General features: G+C 36.5%; 1 protein-coding gene across 2 annotated transcripts in view; it reads left to right on the top strand.

The window, feature by feature from the left end:
* Positions 1 to 22,474, top strand: part of fstl5 (follistatin like 5) — a 189,934-nt gene that overhangs the window by 51,448 nt on the left and 116,012 nt on the right. For both annotated transcript variants that reach the window (XM_023328922.1, XM_005800578.2), the window contains exon 4: positions 10,093 to 10,341. In XM_023328922.1, the coding sequence (XP_023184690.1) occupies positions 10,093 to 10,341 (249 nt within the window). The remainder of the gene's footprint in view (positions 1 to 10,092; positions 10,342 to 22,474) is intronic.

Raw genomic sequence — 22,474 nt, 5'->3', positions numbered from 1 at the left:
TTTTAGTGGAAGAGTGCTGTATAGAGGCTCACTGGGGTGGAAGCGACATCATCAATGTTTCAAACAAAGTGTGTTGCTCCACTTCAAAGGGCTGAAAGAGCTTATGCCTCAAATAGATTTTCATAAATTGTTCAAGAGTTGTTTATGCCACCAGGAGTGAAGGTGTTGTCACACTGCTGCAATTACCAGATGGTAAAGTGAAAAAAGATTGTTTCAAAAGCTAATGCAACACCTCTGTTACCATGCTGACGGAAACGCGCCTTCAATCACACAGAGGGCAACCGGAAATTAATCTTTCACTTGCCTTACGAAAGCTATGAACTGCCCTTCAGATCTCTACAAATAAAACTAAAAAAACTTTATTAATTGAAATGTTTTTGTTAAGAATTATTTGAAAGTATTTTCTCTTGAAGCAATTTAATTTTTAACTGTCTTGTGTAACATGCTGATGTGACTGAACTGCATGGAAACTCTCCATTGATTGTGGTTGGGATAAATCATACAGCAAGTGAACATTTAGTCCTCAAAGTTGATGTCTTAGAAGTAAAACAAAATGGAAAATAATCATCATGTTAAGTGTCAGCTTTCTTAAGAGCCAGAGGGGGGAATTATGTAAAATCTACTTTTTAAAGCTTTATATATTTTGTCATGTTGTCAACAAAGACATACTTAGAGTATTGCTTTGATTACATAATACACATTTTATGTATATAGTATACATAATGGTCCCCCAATAGCTTGACTAAAGGGTGAATAGAAATACTGTTCCACATCAGAAGACTATCAACTTAAAATATAATATCCCGATTAAAGAAATCAAGTATTAATACCTAAATGTGAAGAGCAGTTGTGAGAAAATGACGTTACTTGAATGCAGTATTATTGTAGTTACTGATTCCATTTTTTTTATTATCTTTGTTTCTTATTTGAGAGCCAGTTTAACTTGGTGAACTGAGTGAAACAAGTGCCTTAAGTGTTGTTTACTACACTGTTCTCCCTCTGAGGAGTTGGGGTAGTTGTGATGGAAAAGATCAGATAAATGCAAGTCCAACAGTCTCCATTTAGAGAAGGAGAGAGAAAAACATGACAGAAAAAGAATTTTGTACATGTCAAAAAGATTTCACAAAATTCTGGTAACATGTTGCCTAAGTGGATGTGGGCATTCAGATTCAGAATGAAAACTGTAACTATCGAGATGAATTTTTAAAGGCTTCATCCAGCATGCTTTTGAAATGTTTCTTTCAAGATAATGGTTAAGTCCTATATTCATCTTTAAATTATATCTAAATGTGTTGGCCATGTTAAAGTATATCTGCTGTATCTTTTCACATTTACTTATGTGTAAATACTTCACATTATGTATCGAGGAATGACTTTCGTCAAAATGATGTTAGAACTCCAATGCTCTTTGCTCAGTCTGACTAAATGTTATTTTTATACCAGGATGATATTTGTCCATGTCCATAATGAATAAAGTTATAAATTACAAGACCCTCCCAAACAAATCAATAAATCATATAAAAACAAATTTAAGGTGAAAAATAACAATTTAAGGTCACCTAATTTTTTATTTATTTATTTTAGCCATCAGCTTGCTGCAGCTGTATGGTGGGAACAACTGAGTCTGGGAGAAAAAAACCCCAATATTGTCCATTGTCCAAGTGAGCAAAATTAAGAATCCAGGGCTCTAAGAATCCAACACTATGCAACACCATGTGACCGATGCTGTTAATCTTTACTAAAAATAGTGTACATAAAATAAATATATCATTCTAGTAACAAGAGTTAAAAAACCCTGAATCATTAATCAGTTAGCTAAATTGATGGCAACCTTTCCTGCTTGTTTTTAAGAAGATAAGCACGTTGGCATCCTGAGCTCCAGCTGGTGGCGGTAATGCACACAGCTATCCGTCAATAAAGAAGAAGAAGAAGAAGAAGAAGGCACGCTATCCACAGGTGTCAAACTCCAGTCCTGAAGGGCCGCTGCCCTGCAACTTTTAGATGTGCCTCTGCTGCACCACACCTGAATAGAATAATTAGGTCATTAAGGCTCAAGAGAACTGATTTACACAAGGAGGTAAATAAGCCATTTCATTCCAGTGTTTCGTACCTGTGGCACATCTAAAAACTGCAGGAAACCTTCCAGGACTGGAGTTTGACACCCCTGCTATGCTATCAGCCTGCCTCTCTGTGCTAAAAAGCCTCTTCTCATGGAGTCGAGCTCGGTTGGTTGGCTCTCCAGGAATGTAAAGAACTGTTCTTACGTTCAGTAGAAGGAGTTTATTGTTTGAAGGAGCCAGGTGTTTGTTTCTTCGCCTCCGTGGTCTTGTGAAAATCCTCATGCTGGTTTTAGTGAAGCTGCTTCCAATGCGCCACGAGGTTGATCTTATTAAACGTCCGCGGTTCTGTGCCACAAGTTTGGCATTAAGCAGTAACGTCTTTAGCAACATATACTGAAGAAATAGCATGTACTCCAGTAGCAAACAGGATCTGGGATCATACCATTATGTGAAAACAGAGGGGGTGGCCGACACAGCAGCCAGGTGAGTCAATCACTTCAGTAAATAGACAGTGGCGAGTATCATAGGTCTGTTCTGTTATTGTACAATATTTTGTAAAACTTGTATATGCACATACCTTCTGCTATCTGGGAGATGCTCAGTACGGAGGATCGTAAATGAGTTTAATTACGGGGAGCGACAGGAACAGGGTTAAGTTTTTTAAGGAATGACAGAGTTAGCATCGCTGCTAGCAGCTCGTTTCTTTGAAGAACTGACGGCAATAAAGAGAAAAGCAGCGAAGTTGGTCAGAGATCTGCGCTGCAGTTTAGTGCCGATAGTGTAAAACAGCAGAACTACATAATATGCGATGTGAATTTTATAATTAATTTGATTTAAAAAATATATATATGTTCATGAAGTGGCTGCAGCAAGTGTTTTTTATCATTATGTTTGGGCCAGCAGTAAATTTCTGTAAGACAAAATAAAATATCTGGGTTTATTTAGTCCATCAGAACCAGAACCTCGAGGTTCTCCGTTGCTGAGTGTCGCTGCAAAAAAGCGGATAAATGACCGCAGCTGCTGCGCTCCAGACCGTAATATGGATAATCTCCCCCCACTGGACTCGAACCGAACCGAATCACCCATTAACCTGTTATAGAGAGCAACTTACCGCAGGAAAGTGTCTAAGATGCCCTTGTGGAGCTCAGTAACTGTTGTTCTCTAATAACCAGACCAAGTTTAATCTGTTTGTTTTGAACGTGATCCAGAAACAAAAAGGCAGAGTTTCTGTGATAAGCGGTTGTTTTCAATACCTACAGACAGATAAGGAAACAAAAAGGATTTGGCTAAAAATTCAGAGAACCCAAAATGCTTTATGTGCGCTCATTTCATTGTGTGGCCAAAAGCAACCGAGTCAGTGAAGTAGCTAAATATGCTAGTGCGGGTTATTTGCGGCCATGTCGGATGCGGTAAAACGATACTGCCGCATTTAAGCTGTGATAGCTGATGTTGCCACATATTTTCTAGCCTAAAAGCTCTGACGAAAGCCGGTTAGCGAGTTGCTACATATAAACAAATGGCGGTTCCTGTTTGCGGCGGAAGTCGCGCCTATAAATTATGCAAAACCTCATGGAGGCCAGGGATAAGGTGGATATGGATTAAAAATACTGGAGCAGACTATTTGCTGGAGCAAATGCGGGGCCCGACTATTTGCTGAAGTGGAGTACTTCTATTGTGCATATCAGACATTTTATACGCAAACCCAATACTCCTTGTTTTCTTTGATACTGGGCTAATTTCTGATATCTGGACACCCATAGTTGTATTGTGACAATACAAAAGATGGAAAAGAGAAGAAAATCTAAGTCTTTACACAAACAATGTTGTGAACCGATGTGCTTAACACAATCAATATATAAATGAAAACTAAAAGAAGATTGAAAGATGAAACAAGGTAGAACAAAACAGGAGTAACACCACATTTTTAAGTATTAAATGTATGCCTATCAGATTTATGTTGTGGAAAAGATATTCCTCCAAGTTGAAAAAGGAAAAAAAAAAAATCTGATCTCTGCCAAATGGACTGAGTATGTTTTGTTTTTTTAAACAATCAGATCTGACTTCATTTGACTGTACTTGTAAATTATGTGATCTTGCCCTTTTTGTTAATGTTTTTATTGTTTGGGATGGTGTGCTGTCGGGCTTTGTTACATTCTGTTCATTTTTTGCTATTGTTCACAACCAAAATAAGAAATGGTCTGTATAAGAAAATACCCAAAAAGCAATATGGACAAAATCACTCTTTCCATCCTTATTTATGACCTTGAATAGCTAAAACTGTAATTAATGAATGTGATGGAATTCCTTATTTCCAAATAAAATAACAATGATAATGAAAAAAGGCAAAGTTCAGTTATAGATCAATCCAGCAACAACAAAACACCCATCACTCCGATGTATGTACTTTTGTCTGTGGAACTATAAGTAAATGTTGACTGTCTGACCTCAAAGACCTGATGTGAATCAAGCAATTCAACAACTCTGATAAATGAAAGGGAGCAAGAGCTTTAAAAACAAATCCAAGTTTAAAATCCATTCTAAAACCAGTGTAGTTAAAATAAAACACGTGTAGCGTGGTCCTGTCTGTGAGCGAGTTGAAAACTTGTGTTCTGAACAAGTTGGAAGTGACTCGGAAATGACAGGGGAACACCAACATCAAGACTGTTGTTTGTCAGTTGTGTTACTGAAAAGAACAAGAACAGACTTCTACAGGTCACAGTAGCTTAAAAAGGCTTGATTTTAGCTAGAAAGCATAGATGATAAAAGTCAGACTAACTGCATGGGCAATTTGTCTAAACTGTTGTTGAAAATGACACGGAGGTTTTTAACAGTCGCAGAATTTAGTTGTCAGAAGTCCAAAGTTCGTGGCAGCTTTGTCACAAAAAAATATTTTTTTTCAAATTAATTTAAAAACAAAAAGTATTTAATTTCTTAAATACTTTGAAACATTTTACATAATGATAAAAACATAATGTTTTCTACACCTAATGGTGCTTATATGCTGCAGTATGTTTTAAAACACAAAACAATAGCTCTTCTGCTTACTCCTGGTATTAACTAAAAACAACCAATCAGAGCCTGGACGAGGATTTTAGCTAGCGCTGTCGATTAATTTTTGCAGCTGGTTCACTGCAGCATTGTCTGCTACAACTGCTGAGGCTAGTTAGCATGGCCACCAATGACAGCGGGTAAACACTTTTCCTGTAACGATAAGTTGTTGACGGTTATAAAAAATCTTTTTTTTTTTACATTCTGCAGCTTTAAGGGAAATCTATAACTTTCAGATCTACATTATTCAATATTAGCCACTCTGAACCCCTCTTTGTTTTTTTCTTCTCTGTGCCCTGGTGAGCTGTGTCTGTGAAACTTTGACTACATAAAAAAAAAATTAGTCTGTAATTTGAAAATACCCATTTTAGCAGTAAATGACTGGCTGTCCACTATTCCTCATTAGTGTCTGGTGTCAGCTGAGCAGACAGCTGGATGTGCATGCTGACAACAAATCACTGCGCCCTTCGCCGACCCTGCTGGTGGCAGAGGATGCCTGGCTGTGCAGCACAAATTCACTGAATAATCATTACGCCATGACACCACAGGGAATTAATAAACTAGCAAATTGACTGACTCAAATCAGGTCACAGCATTCAGACTCGTATCTTGTCTAAATCCTCTGATTGCTGGAGGATAAGGCCGGACTGCCTTTGGGGAGTGGTGCGATGTGATTGAGACAGTTCAAGTCACTTTGTTTACCCTCATATCCGACTGGAAAACACAATCTCTGGTTTTGAGCATTTTGTATTGATTTCTCTCAAAGTTTTTCTGAAATATCTTTCCTGCGTTTTGACAAATCAATGGAGATGTGTGCGTGTAAAAATTGTGCAAAACTTACAGTTGTGTATAATTAATCTTATTGTATTTTTGCCAATCATGTTTATGTCTTACTTTAACCACTTGCATAGGCTGTACAGGTGACCATCTTGTACATTTTTAAAAATTTATTTATTTTTGCCTGTGAATGAATAACTGAGGCAGGGGGTGAAATATTAATTTCATAATTCAGTCATAAACCATAAACCATGCAATGTGACTAATGTTGGCTGTGCCGATCACATTGCCCATATTTTCATTGTTTTAGTGAGAATGATTGCAAATGTTAGTGTTTATTTTCATTTATTTAAAAAATATTTTTCATGGCTATTGCTCATTATGTTTGCCCTTTCTGCTTTTGTTGCACAAAACCTTTTATACCCATTTATCTAAATGCTGCTGTTTTATTGTTTTACTTTGCTTGCTGTATACTGTAGCACTTTGCTCAGTCTGTTTGCTCAGTTTTTTTTACAGTTACATTTATTGCAAGCATCATTTATTTTATTTTTTTAGCCAAAATGCAACCAAAATATTCGATAATAAATTATTCAGGCACAAAAAAACTCCAAATGTTAATGCCAGACATTAAAAAATTCATTGTAAACATTTTGTGAACTTTGTGAAGGTCTGCAGCGATGCACCGACAGCAACTTGGCTGATCACCGATCTTTAAAAAGTCTGTGAGTGACATTACTCTGAAAATTTGCTAAGTTGGCAACAGTGTTGTTAGCTAATATCGATTTCTCATGCAGGTATTGATCGATTGCTGATCTTCCAAAATTAAGGAAGTCGGGGCCAATATATTGTCGGCCTGATTTTCTGTGGAGTACTAGTTTGTACCATATTAATAAATCACTTACCAGTCTGTGTGATCTGTGTCTATTTAGTGACCTATGTTTTGAGTTCAATCATAGAAATAATTTGATTCTTCAGTTTATTGAGTTTCATCTGTAGTGTGACAGGCTGTATTGTGCGTCCTTAGCAAGACCTAATTCTAATTTCAGTTCAGATTGGTTAAAATAATTCTATTCTGTACCATAGGATCCAAGTTCACCATTCTAACATGAAATCATTTTGGTTTATTTTTCAAAATTTGTTTAAAAGTTTAAAAAATTACATCTTGATAATGCCAGTCATAAATTAGCATAGACTGTGCCATTTTTGGTTATCAATTTTATTCTGTCATTGATTTTGCTAAAAAAAGAAAAAAAAAATTATTGTGTGAACTACCACCAACATCTGCTCGTCTCATTTTCAAATTTAAATTCTTCCATCTGTTGGAGAATGTGAAATGTTGACTGAAAAGCGGTTTATTTGGACTACATTTGTAATTGCTCACATGTAACACTCCTGTTATAATGCTGTTGGCAGACGTGAGCTGGCATGGTTGTGTGTTTTTGTCTTCCAGACATTGAAAGTTGCCTTGGAAAAAGGGACAAACCTTCTTACTACACATTTTTTAAATAGTGTTATAGCCAAAACAAATGCATGAATAAATCCAGGTGCCTTTTATATTTTTTTGGTCATGAAAGAACTGTGATGTACTTTTTTTTTTTTTTTTCCTCAAAATCTTCTATTAAGGCACATTATCTGATATCTCCAATCATATAAATTACATGTTATTTTGGGTACCTAGACAGAGAAGTGTAGCAGGATGCTACTCTCCTCTTTGCAGCATCCAACAAGTAACGTGGAAAAATGAACTCTGAGTTTAAATCTATTAGTTTTGAAGTTTAGCCTTAAGTTGATATTCTATTTTGTAGAGCCACCCCTATGCAGTTCAAAGTAATAAAACACGTTTTATGTCAAAGTTTCTAAACTTAGACACAGTGAGACAGAATAAACGCTTAAAGTCATAATATGCACAAGCATGTACTCTCAAACATTGTGCATGTGGTGTCTGACCTGTTCTTTTATAGATAAAAATAAAAAATGACAGACTGATGCAGATTCTGGTTTGTCTAAATGTCTTCTAGCTTCTTTGTTTCTTATTTAATGTGTCTATGAACACATATGGACGGACCTTAATGTGTATTTGACTCTTCAGATGGATAAGGTTTTCTGAAAAGCGTCATTTGAAAACTATTTAAAACCTCTTGAATACAATTAATGTATAAGTTAATGAGCATTAACACATTAAATCTAACACAATTTCTTCCTCCTTGCATAACCTTTTGATCAACATGTAATAGTAAAACCTAACAGTATTTTCTTTTTCTGTTTCTGTATGCCTTGACTCTTTAGGGATAGTCAAAAGAACTGTGAAAAGCTGGTTTATGGTGTGTGAACTAAACCGAGGCCTGTCAAGACTTGTTAGTGTTTATACAGATCAAAAAGTCCGCAGACCACAGCAGAATAAAACCATTTCTGAAAAGAACCCCTCATAGAATATTTATGAAAGAAATTACCCTGACTGCCCCAGAAATGAAGTCATTTTAAAGACAGTGATAACTTTATCACCACATCTGCTGTGCTGTAACTCTGCTAATCTTCCTTCTATTCTTCTATGCTTTAAGTTGAGTAAAATCTTCAAGGTTTCTGTTCTCGCTGTTTTTGAAAGGATCACTTTGTTTCCAGATATGTTAGTTTCTCCCTGGCACACATTACTCCTACTCAGGTCATTCAGTCTGAAGTGTTCATTCAAATGCAGATTACAAGGCATAAATTAACATGTGAGGAGTAAGTCACGTTGGCAGGGGAAGCTTATGCACTGTTTTATGGTAATGTCCTGTTTTAAACACCTGTATGATGCACAGAAGAGCTTTGATTGTATAAATGGGTGCATATTCCGGTCTAAATAAAACTTCAGTCGAAGGCGTCATGAAGCAGGAAAATGACTCAGATTCGCACGTTGACTCTGAAGTTGCTACAAAACGAGCTTCTTTGGTTCCAACTTAACATTACACTAAAAGAAAATCAGCAGAGCTTTAAAGATATTGCTTCTTGAATTACTACGTAGAAATGATAAAATTTATGCTACTTGCAGAATGTAGGATTCTGTCATTGAACCACTTTGCACAATGTACAATTTTTTCCAATGTTTGTCATTATGGAGTTATATTGCTTTTCACCTGATTTTGTCACAATTTCACAAAACCATGAAATCTTTAACAGAATTACTCCACAACCCTATGCATCTTAAACAATTCAAATATTGGGGTGGGTGATGGTCAGGGCTGGAGCGGGGCTCATTTACTTTAGTAAGTAAATGTATTGTTTGCCAAACCTGTCAGGATCCCAGCTTACCATTCTTGTAGTCTCCAATTAGAAAAAAAACCCTACTATTTCACATTTTTCACTTTCCAGTTGTTAAATATTGTCTTACCAAAGATTTGCTGTATTTTTACATTGTCTATCCACTCCTGCATTAAAGGCAAATTTATTAAAGCATGTAATAACTCTAGCAGTCAACCACTGTGTTTAAGATTTGGATTCTGATTTATTCCAGCCAGTAAGTGTTTAGATCTACATTGTTATAGAAAACGTCAACCCTTGAGATATTTTGAAAAGACACTATCTTCTTTTGAATTGTCTATGGAGTGGTAAAAATTTTTTGGATTTGTATTTATTTGACTGCCTGGCACTTTTCATGAAATAAAACGCTTTGAATACATCAGAAATGGAGCTTTTAGGTGCAAGGCCATGTCTGAAGTTGAAGATAGAATTTATCACCTTTGTATGGGGTTTCTTTCTCTTTTTTCGGCATGTGTTCAAATAAAATGTATTATTCCATTTTGACTCACCAGTAAAAGACTTTGAAATAGTCATTAAACCACCAAAAATCTTTATAAAAAGAACAATCTGAGCTACTGTAGCAAAAATCATTATCAAACAAAGGTAGTTTTCCCTGCAAATGAATGTTAAATTCAAGTTTGTTAAAGAAACACAAATCATTTCAGTGGTGCTTTTGTATCTACAAATATTTTTTGTACCTTTAGTGGATGGTTTAGATTGAATTTCTTGCATTATTTATGCATGTGACTGACTGGTGAAATAAACCTTTCACTGCTGATAGTGCTTTTCTATCAAGCAGCCTGTGAATTTTAGAAATTACATTCATCTGAAAATAGAAGCTTAGATCCAGGGTTTTTCATCTATTCTGGCAGATGCATAAATACATCAAACATAAATGGATTCATTTTCTGCCATTGTGTGTTCTCTCTAGGTTTTATGGGACACAGCAGCTATCCGGGTCCATGTGTGCATAAATACTGTGGCTTGGGACGCCATTGTGTGATCAACCATGAGACTGACCAAGGGGAGTGCAGGTGTTTGGATCATTGCAAACCACACTACAAACCAGTGTGTGGTTCAGATGGAAAGCTGTACCAGAACCACTGCGAGCTCCACCGGGCCTCCTGTCTCCGAGGACACAGGATTACCATCATGCACAGCGAGGAGTGCTTCTACAAAGGTAAGTGATTGTGTGACCTTCCTTTGGTGATGGATCATTTAATTGAGCTTTTATTGAAAGGGCATTGAAATTGGCTCTGTAAAATTATGGATATGTATTTTGTTGAGTTTATGGTGATAAAAAGACAATACATCTGAAGTGTTTTTTTGTTTTGTGTTTTTTGGGATTTTTTTTATTGCGTTGGACCCCTGCCTATTTGTGGTTCACTATTCATAGAATTTTCTGTGGAAAATAAAATTTTCCTACTAATGAATTTATTTGTACATCATGTCTAAAATGCTTGACAGAAAATGCAGGTTTGTGAAATTGAAATACTAGGCACAATGCTAATTGGTCATTGGCTGGCGTAAGCTAAGCAGCCAATCAACCTTGATGGTGATTTACCCCGAAGAGTTAAGGAAGAGTGTAGATGTTAGATTCTGTGGTAGTAAGAAGGTTTACACTTTGCATATTGGTGCATATTAAGGTATATTTAGTGTTTGAACCATTAAAAGAGGCATCTATAAACATTTTAATAGAAGGTCTCAAGTATTTGTGGATTTTAGGTATTTACGGGCGGCTGTGGTCCTTGTGGTCCCGTGAATACATGTTAAATAATAAATACTCCCTAGAGTCAGGTACTGAACCACAGACCAGCATCACATTAATGTGAGGAAAGTTGTGGATCATTGTAGCAGTTCAGAGCTAGTTCTAGCCATTTTGATGCCCTAGACAAGATTAAGGTCAACCCCACCCATCTACAGCCCGAAATGTCCATGACGTCTGCGCTATGTATTATTTGCTGTAGAAAACTTGAGTAAATATTGATGATTGCAGTCCTTACTCCCTGTGTAAACTGTATTTGTCCTCATTTACAAAATTGCATTTAGATGAAAATTACAATCTGTGTGGAGGGCAAATATTTCTCTGTGCATCTGCGCTGGACAAATGTTGCTGTCATTACTGAACACTACAAGCAAAACATGTAGCTTCAGGAGACACTCCTTAATACCTTTAGCATAGTACCTTAGTAGGGATTATAGATTTATAAAATAAAATCTACATTTACAGTGACATTATTAGGGTACTTTGCTTTATTTCAACTTATCTAGCCAAAGCAAAGCTGACCCTCTACATATAACAGCAAGACAAGTTTTACTAGGTACATGACAGAGCGTCATTCTGTTTGATTAGGTTATTTACAAATTTTAAAGCAACACAGTGCTGATTTTGCATTCACATTTAAAGTACTTTCTTACTGAGAATATTGTCAACCAAAACCGTCATCATCTTGTGAGTTTTATTGCATCTTTGGTAATCACAGTAAAAGCACATCAGAACTTGTTTGGCGTATCAGCAACAAAGAGGACACGGCAGTACCCAGACTGTGATTTACTGGCAAAACAACGCTCCTTTTAACACAGCGTAGATGTTGCAACATTGAGAATAAAGCACACAATCTGAAAATAGCAGCTCTTTTTGAAATGCACAACTCTGTTTAAAAGTAGGGGCAGGGCCATAGTTCTACATTGTTCATATTTCCCTAGAGAAGCCTGAATGTGCTACACCACGGTTTGTGTATAAACACTGCAATTATTCCAAGTCCCATGAAATGAGGCTCTTCTCCATTCTTGAGATCCAAGACATCATTGAAATAAGAGCTCCTGACATTGCTGTTCCATTCTGGGCAAAGAGAAAAGCAACAAAACGCTCACAGACAGCAAATGCATAATGTAGCAAGTCTTTTTCAGTTTTCCTGTTTACTTGTTAACTTTGAAAAGTAAATTTATAGAAGATGGGGAGAGAGGCTCTCTTAGATCTATATATTGTCTCACATGGAACCTTCTATGGTTGCCACTACAAAGCAACACATCAAACTAAAAAAACATTTGCACAAAATCCTTTGTTTAGACATAAAAGCTGTCAGTACAATTTAGAAAATAATAAATTCCCACCACAATAAACGATCTAGAAGGTGCCACATGAGACGGCATACATTAAGGGTGTAAAAAAAATCCAATGCAAGTAAAGCTAGTGTTAACAATCAAAGCCAGTGAGTCATCTCAATCACAGAAAAAGGCTTGGAGATCAATGATACCCTGGTGAGTGATGGTTGTAATCAGCCTTTCTCCTGCACCTTGTCCTGTCAGACTCACTCTTCCCTCCTTTTCTACACCCGGTATTCAAGATGCAGAATGGGATATTTGACCAATGTCAGGCAATCAATATTAGATCAACGGGAGCCAAAGGAGGACTAAAAGATACACAACTTCTTTTTTTCTCCATTTCATTCCTTGCTCAGTCTCGCCAGGTTTTCTTTTCGCTGTGACTGATATGTAATCAATTATTCAATGGAGGAGCACTCAAGGGAGAGAACAGTTTTATCCCCCTTTGGTTGATTTGAAATCTCTGCTGTAGGCTTCGAGTTTAAAAGTGTAAAAATAAATAAAAGTATGATTACCATATTTTTCTAAAAGCTTAAAGCTTTACACAGGGGAACAAAGATTTTCTCAAAATCACACAGCTGCTGAAATGTTTAGCTACAAAAGGACCTATGTAAGTCAAAAGGAATGAATAATTGAGCAACAGTAATAGAACCTAAACAATAAAATTACTAAGTAAAATAAAGGCCATTCATTTTCCTTTGGAAGGAAGAATACAGATCTCATCTTCTGCAGTAGTCCTAAGGTGGTTTCTGCTGTGTGGATTAGTGCATTTTGAGGTACATTTACTGTTGGGCAGTTTTAAGCGTTTTTAGAAGGGGTCTCAAGTATTTGTAGATTTTACCTATTTATGGGCAGCTGCGGTCCCTTACCCCTGCCACAGCTGCCACCTCTGTGTTCTGGTCAGACGGTAAATACTCCCTAGAATCATTTACTGACCACAAAGCATTTCACAGTAATATTGAAGAAAGTAATATTTCCAGGATATCACCTTCAAATGCAACTGGTTTGTCTAAAAGAGATCCTTTAGTAAAGTTGTTCAGGTAGTGCTGCGTTTAAAGCTGAAGACGAACCATGATTAAAATGATTATAATAGTAATTTTGCACCAAAGCGATGGATTGATAATCTAGAGCAGTAGTTCTCAAATGGGGGTACGCGTACCCCTGGGGGTACATGGAGGTACTGCAGGGGGTACGTGAAGCTTTTCAAAATATCTTTAAAAAATCAGTAGGCTCCTCATAATAAGTCTTGGGAAAAATTATTTTGTAAAAAGTTCGATAAAATATAAATATAAATTTTATATTCAGTATTTAGTTTCAATATCCTTTAAAATGAAACGGACCCCCCCACCAAGTTAGTTTGACCCACGGACCCAGGGCACTCGTCAACGACCTGTCGTTATCATGATTACACTGTAACTATGGAGACGTGGCTAAAGCGTAGCAGCAATGCTGCTGAAAGTACAGATAAAGTGAAAAAGAAGGCAAAACCAAAGCCGACAAAGTACAGAACGTACATGGAAAAGTATGTTTTAATGGGATTTATGTCCACGATCTCTGTACCTCTTTTTTTATTCCGAAAATGTTTTGCCCATGTCAGGGGGTACTTGACTAAAAATATATTTTTAAGGGGGTACATCACTGAAAAAAGTTTGAGAACCACTGATCTAGAGCAATACATAAAGTCAACCGTTGTGTAGAATCTTTAACTCCTTAGAAGTTGCTATTTCCTGTTGTAAAAATCACTGCATAATGACATAACTTAAGTTGCATAGTTGGCCATATCCATATTAATTATAGTGGATGCTGTAGCAAAAAGGGAGAGAAAGACGTAAAAGGACAGTGTGTTTAGAACTACAACAAAACGTTTCTCTATCTATTCTTAATTTAATTAAATTTTTTCAGTGTCACAATTTCAGACTTTCTTCTTAATCCAGGATATATACCTGCAAAACGAGACATTAAAGTAGAGGTAAAGTTTGGTTTTTCTCTTCATGATCCAACTAGAAGCCTTGTCATAGTAAAACATTTTCACCCAGCATCCTCATTTTACAATCCATATTAACAATCTCTAAAGAACTCAAAACGGTGTGTTTCATACTGAGGAACTGAAATCTCCTTCTGTATGTGGCTGACAGGGACTGCTGCACATCCGATAGTCTGGTAAACTCAGTTTGATTGAGGTCCAAAATAGCAACATTTGTTACATTTTCAGACACTACAGTTTGCTGTCATACTGCACTGTGTCAAATCTCGGTGGTCTCTGGTCTTTGCCTTTGGAGTCTGTCTTCGGTCTGCTTGGCATTCAGATATGCGTTCAAATCACACCAGAGTTCACTGAGACCCTGGTTTGTAGGGAGACTAAAGTTTGCTTTTTTGTTCCGCATCAAAGTTTGATTGGACAATAACACCTCCCTAAATGAACCAGTCTTTCTTGGACACAAACTAGAGTTGGATTAAAGTGAACTAAACAGGACTGGTGTGAATTCCCCTTAAATATTGCACCAAAGTTAACAAGTTGGACACACTATAATCCTGTTTTGCATATTCCTATCCCTTAGAATTGTTTCCCCTTTAGATTCACCTTTAAAGTGTGTTGTTTTACCATTCTCACTTTCAGTTAGAGTGAACTCTTATTCAGCAGAGAGAATATTAAATTTAATTGGTGACAATAAATGTTGTGCTTTCACTGCTGCCTCGAGAACCGTGCAGACTGCTAAGCTTCAAGTAGCAACTACACTTCTCTCATTTTCTGGTTTTAAAGTGTGTCCAAGCTAGTGTTGTCCAAGCATTCCACTCTCCAATTTTGTTCATGTCTTTTGTGGCAGACATAACATGAAATTTAGAGTAAGGTGACAGCAGGTACTGGGAGTTGAGTACAGTGGTCTACTCTGATATGACCATTCACAAACATGGTGACTGGGATATTCTTAATTTAAAGTGCATTTTAAATGACTATATGCCTATCTTGACCAAATGTCAGAGCCTCTGTTTGTCGTGTAGGCATGCACAGATAAAAACCCCAAAAAAACAACTTGTATATATCACACATTCATTTGAAATAAGAGTTTTTACTTCCTTATAATTAGAGTGACTGGCAGCTACACACCTCCTGGCCCTCAGCAGCACCCAACGTTAACACAGCATAACGGTCTTGTAGTGACTGGGTTATAAATTATGAAGCACGTTGTTTGACAGCCCCGGTCCTGCTCTGAATATACAGTATTCTTTGTCCAGCATACCTGATCTGAATGACATTATGTCATTGATTTCAGTAGAGCCCTTTTAATGAACCAACAATCTAAAGACATTGTAATGTTATCATGTCATGTTAGTTTTTGTCTTGATGAACTGAGGTACTTTCTATGAACTGATACCTTTTGTGACAGCTGCAAAAGGACCATTGTGTGTTAAAGCAGCTTTAAACTGATTGAGTTTTACAACCACAGGCTGTTTTTAAATGAACTGTCAGCCCCAGATGGATGACCTGCTCCTCTAATGCTCTGCTGACTGCCACAATTCTATCCATATTTCCTGTAGGTTGACTAAACAAAAGCCGCAGTAGCATATTATCACTCACTAATATTTTGTGATCTCTTTTCACTAAGGTACAGTCTTAATACAACAGTAAATTTAATTGGTTGAATTCATACTTAAAAAAAAATCTATTTAGATAAGAAAAATCTCTTCAGTTTTCTACAAAGTTGTGTGTTTAAGAAAGAAGAATGTGGATTGTAATATTAGAGGAATAACATTGCTACTTTAGACAAATTTACTTTTAATTTCAATAGACTTATTTGATGTTTGTTTTACGGTTTAAGCTATTCTGTTATAAAATAGTTACGCATTTGTAAAACTATAATGTCTTGGAAAAGTATTCCAGCCCCTTGAATCTTAAGTTTACTGACAACCACAAACTTCAATATGCTGTTTGGGGGATTTTAACTGATGGATAAAAAAAAATTAACTTCTGGAAGTGGAAGAAAATTAAAAGTTTTGAACATTTTGTTATATATAGATTGAAATTAAGAAGTGTAAGTTGTTTGGGAAGATGTCTACTAGTTTAGCACATCTAAGAGAATTTTTTTTTACCCATTTTTGCAAAAATATCTCGAACTTAGTCAAATTGGATAGAGTGTCTGTCAGTAGGTCTTGTTGTGGATTTTCAATTTGATTTAGATGTGGAATTTGACTAGGTCATTCGAACAGATGAAAATGCTGCAGATTTATTCTCAATGTTCTTCTGGAAGTTTAACTTATCCTGCAGCCTCTTGTTGTCTTTTGTCCCGGACAGACTTTCCCCAAGATTGCGATATGTAACTCCTCCCATCTTCTGTCTGTCCAGTTTCCCTGTCCACGCTGAAGGAAAACTTCCCCTTAACATGATGATTTCTCTACAGCATGTACATTTGACAGCATCTGTCAAATGTAGCATTCGCTGAGCTTTTTTGTGGGATTTGTAGGTAGAAAAGTTGAGATATTATTATATGACCTAATCCTTCTTTAAACCTTTCCACAACTTTAGACAACTTTGTCTGCTGTGTTCCTGTTCTTCATGAGTGATACTGCTTTCCAACAAAACAAAAGGACATTATACATCAGCAGGTATATGTCAAAATAATATGGTCTGCCCACACATCCATACAAATAATTCAAATGGTTGAAGGTCCATTTGAATTAAACACTAGGCTAGTGTTTAATTAATGTGGGTTCTCTGTTATGATGCTGTTTTGATTTGATATTATCTTAAGATATCTTTTTGTAGAGAAGAACTGGCTTCATGTAGTATCCCAGAAATGCTGAGACAAAAAGTCAGTTGATGAGCATTAATTGACAAGATCCACCCTCACACTGTACATTCCCCTTGATGCTCTCACTGAACTGTGCTTATTTTCAGAATATATTGCACAATGGTGGACTCCTGTAGATAAGTTACATACGAATCAAATTTTTTCACCAAAATCTATTTTGTTATACACAAGTAAAGAGAGATGAACATAAAAACACTACTCGGTTTGGTAAATATTCTGGAAAACAGTTTTTCTATTTTTGCTTTACAACTTTACTCTACTTAGTGTTGGTCTATCACATGAAATCTCCCTAAAATTAACTCTTAATTTGTGGTTGTAATGTAATGTAAATGTGAAAAATTATAAATATGGAGATTATTCTGCAAGACACCATCGGGAAAAAGACGCATTGCTCCTTGATTCAGAGAAGCTATGAAATGTTGTCGATATTTACCATATTCATGACTTAATGAGACAACATATCATCAGCAGACATGCAGAGGGCATGTCTTGATCAATGAAGTAATTCTGCCTCATATTAATTTAAGAGACGGACGATTAGTCCCCCGAGCAAGTTCAATCTTGGAGTCATTGACTGATTGCTTTAGAAGTGACATCCGTATGGAAAGAAGCTGAATCACTATCGGCTTTGGTCCCAGCTGGATGATTTAAATTTTTTTAACATGGAAATGGACAGGCCTTATCATCCAGACCCTCATGGTGACGCTTATCTGCTGAGGAAGACAGGATAAAAAATGACAGCCATGTGTTGACTGAAGTTTCTCATTAGCACTGGGGAAAGGATCTGACCCCCATTTTCCTCCTGCACAGCATGGTAACTTAAACAGGATCAGATCTGATTGAATACTAAGTGGTGCACAAAAGCCTGACCGATCTGCAAAGGGCAATATGCACATGATAGTGAATATTATATATATATTTTTGTATCCTGGAATCACTGTGGAGCAAAGGCGAGTAGAGCTAAGATTAAAACAAAAAAGCAGCTGCATTCAGTGCATTCTACATAATGCATTACCATGGAGAGCATACATTTCGAAAATCAGACGGCTCCTAATAAATATATTTTATCACTGTCTCTAGATTTATTATTTATTGTTTTTTGGCATTGCATCATATACTTATGTTGCAGCAGATCATTCATTGGTTTTTGTTTCTATATATTGCATCATATCTGTATGAAGTGTATATAGAATATAACTCCTTTATTCCAAATGGAGTATGCTTAAATATATGCATATAGAAGTATATTCAAGTTTATCATTTACAAGTTCAAAGTATCTATAGTGTACAGTTTTAATTAGGTAAATATACTTAATTAAAATTGGCCATAAGGTGCTTAAATTGATCTCCAACTCCATTTGAAAATCATATTAGAAAGAGTTCAAAACTTTTCTAGCTACTGAGAAACAATTTGCTGCATCTACAGATCCTCAAGAATCACTCTACTGTGTCTTGCCTTGTAAATGGTCTCAATGGACAACAAGCCAGGCCCCTCTTCTAAGCTGCACTATGTCTAACCATGAGTCAGTAATGTGGAGAATCATTTTAGGAAAACATGCATGAGTTTCCATATAAAGAGACCTTTTTTGTCTCTTGAGACTGTAGATTTGTTGCCTTCTTCAATTATCTGAGGCTGTCTTTATTCCAAAAACATCCATCCATTTTCTTCCGCTTATCCGGGGTCGGGTCGCGGGGTAGCAGCTTAATAAGGGAGGCCCAGACTTCCCTTTCCCCAGCCACTTGTTCCAGCTCTTCTGGGGGAAACGTATTGAGTAATTTTTGATTTCATTCAAACTACTTTAACATTTTTGGAATTCCAAGTCACAAGCCATCTAAGCTAAAATATATCAATTGCAGAAATTAAAATCATCACTATGTTTGGTCAAAATAACAATTTCCTCTTTAATCCATGAGCGTGGTTCAAATAACTTTTTTTGCATGAAATAAGCAAAGTCAATATGTATTTAATTTTAATTGTTTTTTTTCCAGTTGAATTTACTTTTTTTTTCTTCTAATAACAATAAAAATGATACATGTTGGATGATGTTAAACGTGATCTTGGACCTCTATAATAAGCCACTTTTTAAAATCCTGTGTTTGAAGTCCAGATCAATATGACTCTAGCTTAGGGAAGAAAATGAATTGAGGTGTGTAAGGAAATCAAAGAACTGGCAGTTGCAGTAATATGATCGGGCAGGCAGACAGACAGACGGGGATGGTTAATCCTTTCTGAGCGAAGAGTGAAGAAAAATCTTATTTCAAATCATCATCGAGATAGAAAATCAGTTTGACATTTTGCATTGATGAGTACATGGTCTTCCATTCAACTAAAAACCTTAATCTTTTAGATATTCATTTCAAATAAATGATATGAAGCTGCTTTCCTATTTTCACCCAAAACTACACATTTGCTTTAAATTGAGTCGAGCTAGATTGATTAATTATTTTTTACCATGAATAGTGGAAATATAAGATTTTAAGTCAAATGTTTTAAAGTCGTCAGAGCTCTCATTCAATAGCTGACCAGCATTTTTGCATAATTCCACTGGTATTTGGATGATTTATTTCTGAGGATGATAAAGTCCTTGAGGCAGAGAGACTCCTTGATGTCACTCTAAACTTCTGCTTCCTCAGATTTTCTCTCATATTCACTTCTAGACTCTGACTTCATATATAGACTATATTTTACCTTTGCTCAACAACTAAAAATAGGTATTTAAGTCTGTTTTCTTTTAAACACACGTTACATTTTAATTAATCAGAGTACAACATGTTTATTTTGAATACTTTGCAATAAACCAAGAATAAAGCATGCAGCCTTGGCTGAACATTAGTGATTACACTGTCTCTATGAAAGTAGGTTCTTCTTGAAATGTCGGGCTTTTGTTTTTAACTGCTTCCCTGGCGTTCTCAGTCGAACAAACTCTTTGTAGATCACTCCCCTGAGCCCAAGCAAGAAAAACATGCTCATGAAGCATCATAGTCTTTTGTCCTCCAGAGACTCTCTATCTTAACGATGTGTCTTTGCATTTCCCACCGGAGAGTCACTCCAGTGAACTCAGCCTGTACACAGTAAGGGGAATTATAACCTCCTGTGTGTTCTTGCCTTCTTTTAATGACTCTTGTGGTGCCATTAATGCTGCAACCCCTGCACGAGCCCTGGCACTGTCATCGACAGCAGAGCCAGAGAACAAGCCCCTCATTAAAATCCAGACCTGTGAATCATTAAGTTTGCAAGGACGTCCAAGCCATTGTCTGCTACAAGGTCTCGGTGCTGTTGACTTTGAAGTTGGCTTGTGTACTTTGTGATGTATTTTGCAGCCAAAGCAGACATGATGGTCTGTTTTTATGTTTTTTCTTCACAAGTAAAAGGCTTGCATGATGAAGGAAGTGATTTTGTCATGCAAAGCAGGGCTGCTTTTTTGTTGTTAAAGCTTTTCATCTGGTACTTGCCACAATAAGCTGCAACACCTTTTTTAATGACCACACTTTTTGCTTACTTGTCAGTGGGAGGTCAATTTCAACTGTGTGAACTATATCAGCTTTTAAGACCTTTATTTCCCAACATTTTTTTAAAAATAGGTTCCATAGTTGCACTTTATTTCAATCTCATTTCCTAGATGAAAAATAATTTTTTGGAGAAGGAAGCTGTGGTTCATTTCACAGAGAATAGGTGTGGTGAGCCCAATTTATCCACATTTGGCCAAAGACAAGTGGTAATTTGGAACTCGCCTCCAGACAAAGCTATTTGCTAGAGCCAAACCTGTTTTCAGGCTCTGACACAAATTACCCAGGAAGAAACTATCCTTAACCACAAATTTTGAAAGAACATGAAGGTGGTGAATTGGTGTTCTTAACCTGTACTTTTCCAAGGCGATTTCATTTGTGAGCCCAGCTTTCTCTTAAACCTAAATTCACTTCAGATGATGTCAGTTCACAACAGATGCTTTCTCAAAAGAATCAAATGACTCCAAATCAAAATCAATTAATCAATTCATTTGGTTAAATCAACTTTTTTGAACTTTACATGATGTTATAATGTAATTCATTCAGCAAACGCATACCCAGAGCGTTGCTTAGACTTGTTTATGCATATTTGAGAAATCTTTGCATCAGAGCTTTCACTCATACAAAGCACCACCTATACAACATTTCGCTACCAAATTTAGTGTCTTTGTGCAATAACGGTAAAGTAAGTCTAAGTCTATTTACCCAAGGCTTCACCTTGGAGCTTGAGCCAAGAGCTTTTCCATTGATCCAAACTACTAATAAGCAAGTAATGTAGTGTTAAACATTTTGAGTGGTCAGTTTTACTGGAAACAGTCCATTTACCAATTAATAAGCAACTGCTTTTATTTGCCTATTCATATTGTTGCTGGCTCTAGCAAAGTGATCTCAATATGGAGTGTCCTAATTCTAATTAAGTCTTTTTCCATCTTCTCTCTTGCCACCTAGAGATATGTGACTCCCTAAATGTGTGACTTATTGCCACTGCTTAACCCCATTTTCTCACCACAACAAGTCTGACAAAAACAACTTGATAAAAAAAAAACAATAGTTATATTTCTTTAGTACTACCAGCATCTCTGAAACAGTAAGGTTTAAGTATTTCTGTTGAGACGATGTTCCCTCAGCAGCAGGACATGTATGCACAATTTAAGAGTAGCTGCAGTTGTTGTACCAGAGGTTACCATCTGCTTCATTTTCTTTGTTCCCAGCTATAACCTGTTTTAGAAGATTTATGCATGAACTGTTTCTGTTGCCAGACAACCAAAACAAATATGAGCTATTGAGCATAATGCAGCTCATTAAGGCTTCACATTAGGAATGTTTTAAAGTCATTTCACTGTTGCCACTTTGCTAAAGATTTTTGTTATAAGACCTGGACGACAGGAGTACTTACACCCTTCCACTCTCATTTAAAGTGATCTACCACATTTTTGTCAAAATATATGTAAACATATGTTTTGTTGATGTTAAATTAAGTTAGATTTGCAAAAACCTTCAGCACTACTTTGACTTTTGTGTACAGTTGCTGACCTCTATCTATAGCAATAGTTATGAATTAAAGCACACATTGCCTCCGCAGTGGTTTGTTCTTATCGTGTCTATTGTTTTTGTGTTTAGCTGAACTCTTGTAAACAGGGATGTCTGGCCTCGGAGCTTCGTGTGAATTCTAAGAGCAAACATTTCTGCCTCAGCTTCACAAGGCCAGTTGACCGATCCAAACAGACTTGACTTGTCAGGAGGGAAATCTCCAATGATGCAAGAAAAAGGCATTTTGAACAGAAAATCACATATGTAGTTACGATGTAGTGCTTTCTGTTAATATCAAAGGATTAAATTCTCAATATAACGCAAGACTTGTAAACCGTTCACTCACATGCCAACTATTTACTT

This window comes from Xiphophorus maculatus, chromosome 23, assembly GCF_002775205.1.
Source record: "Xiphophorus maculatus strain JP 163 A chromosome 23, X_maculatus-5.0-male, whole genome shotgun sequence".
NCBI classification, from domain to species: domain Eukaryota; kingdom Metazoa; phylum Chordata; class Actinopteri; order Cyprinodontiformes; family Poeciliidae; genus Xiphophorus; species Xiphophorus maculatus.
The sequence above is the reverse complement of the archived record's forward strand: the minus strand, read 5'-3'. Positions and strand labels throughout refer to the sequence as shown.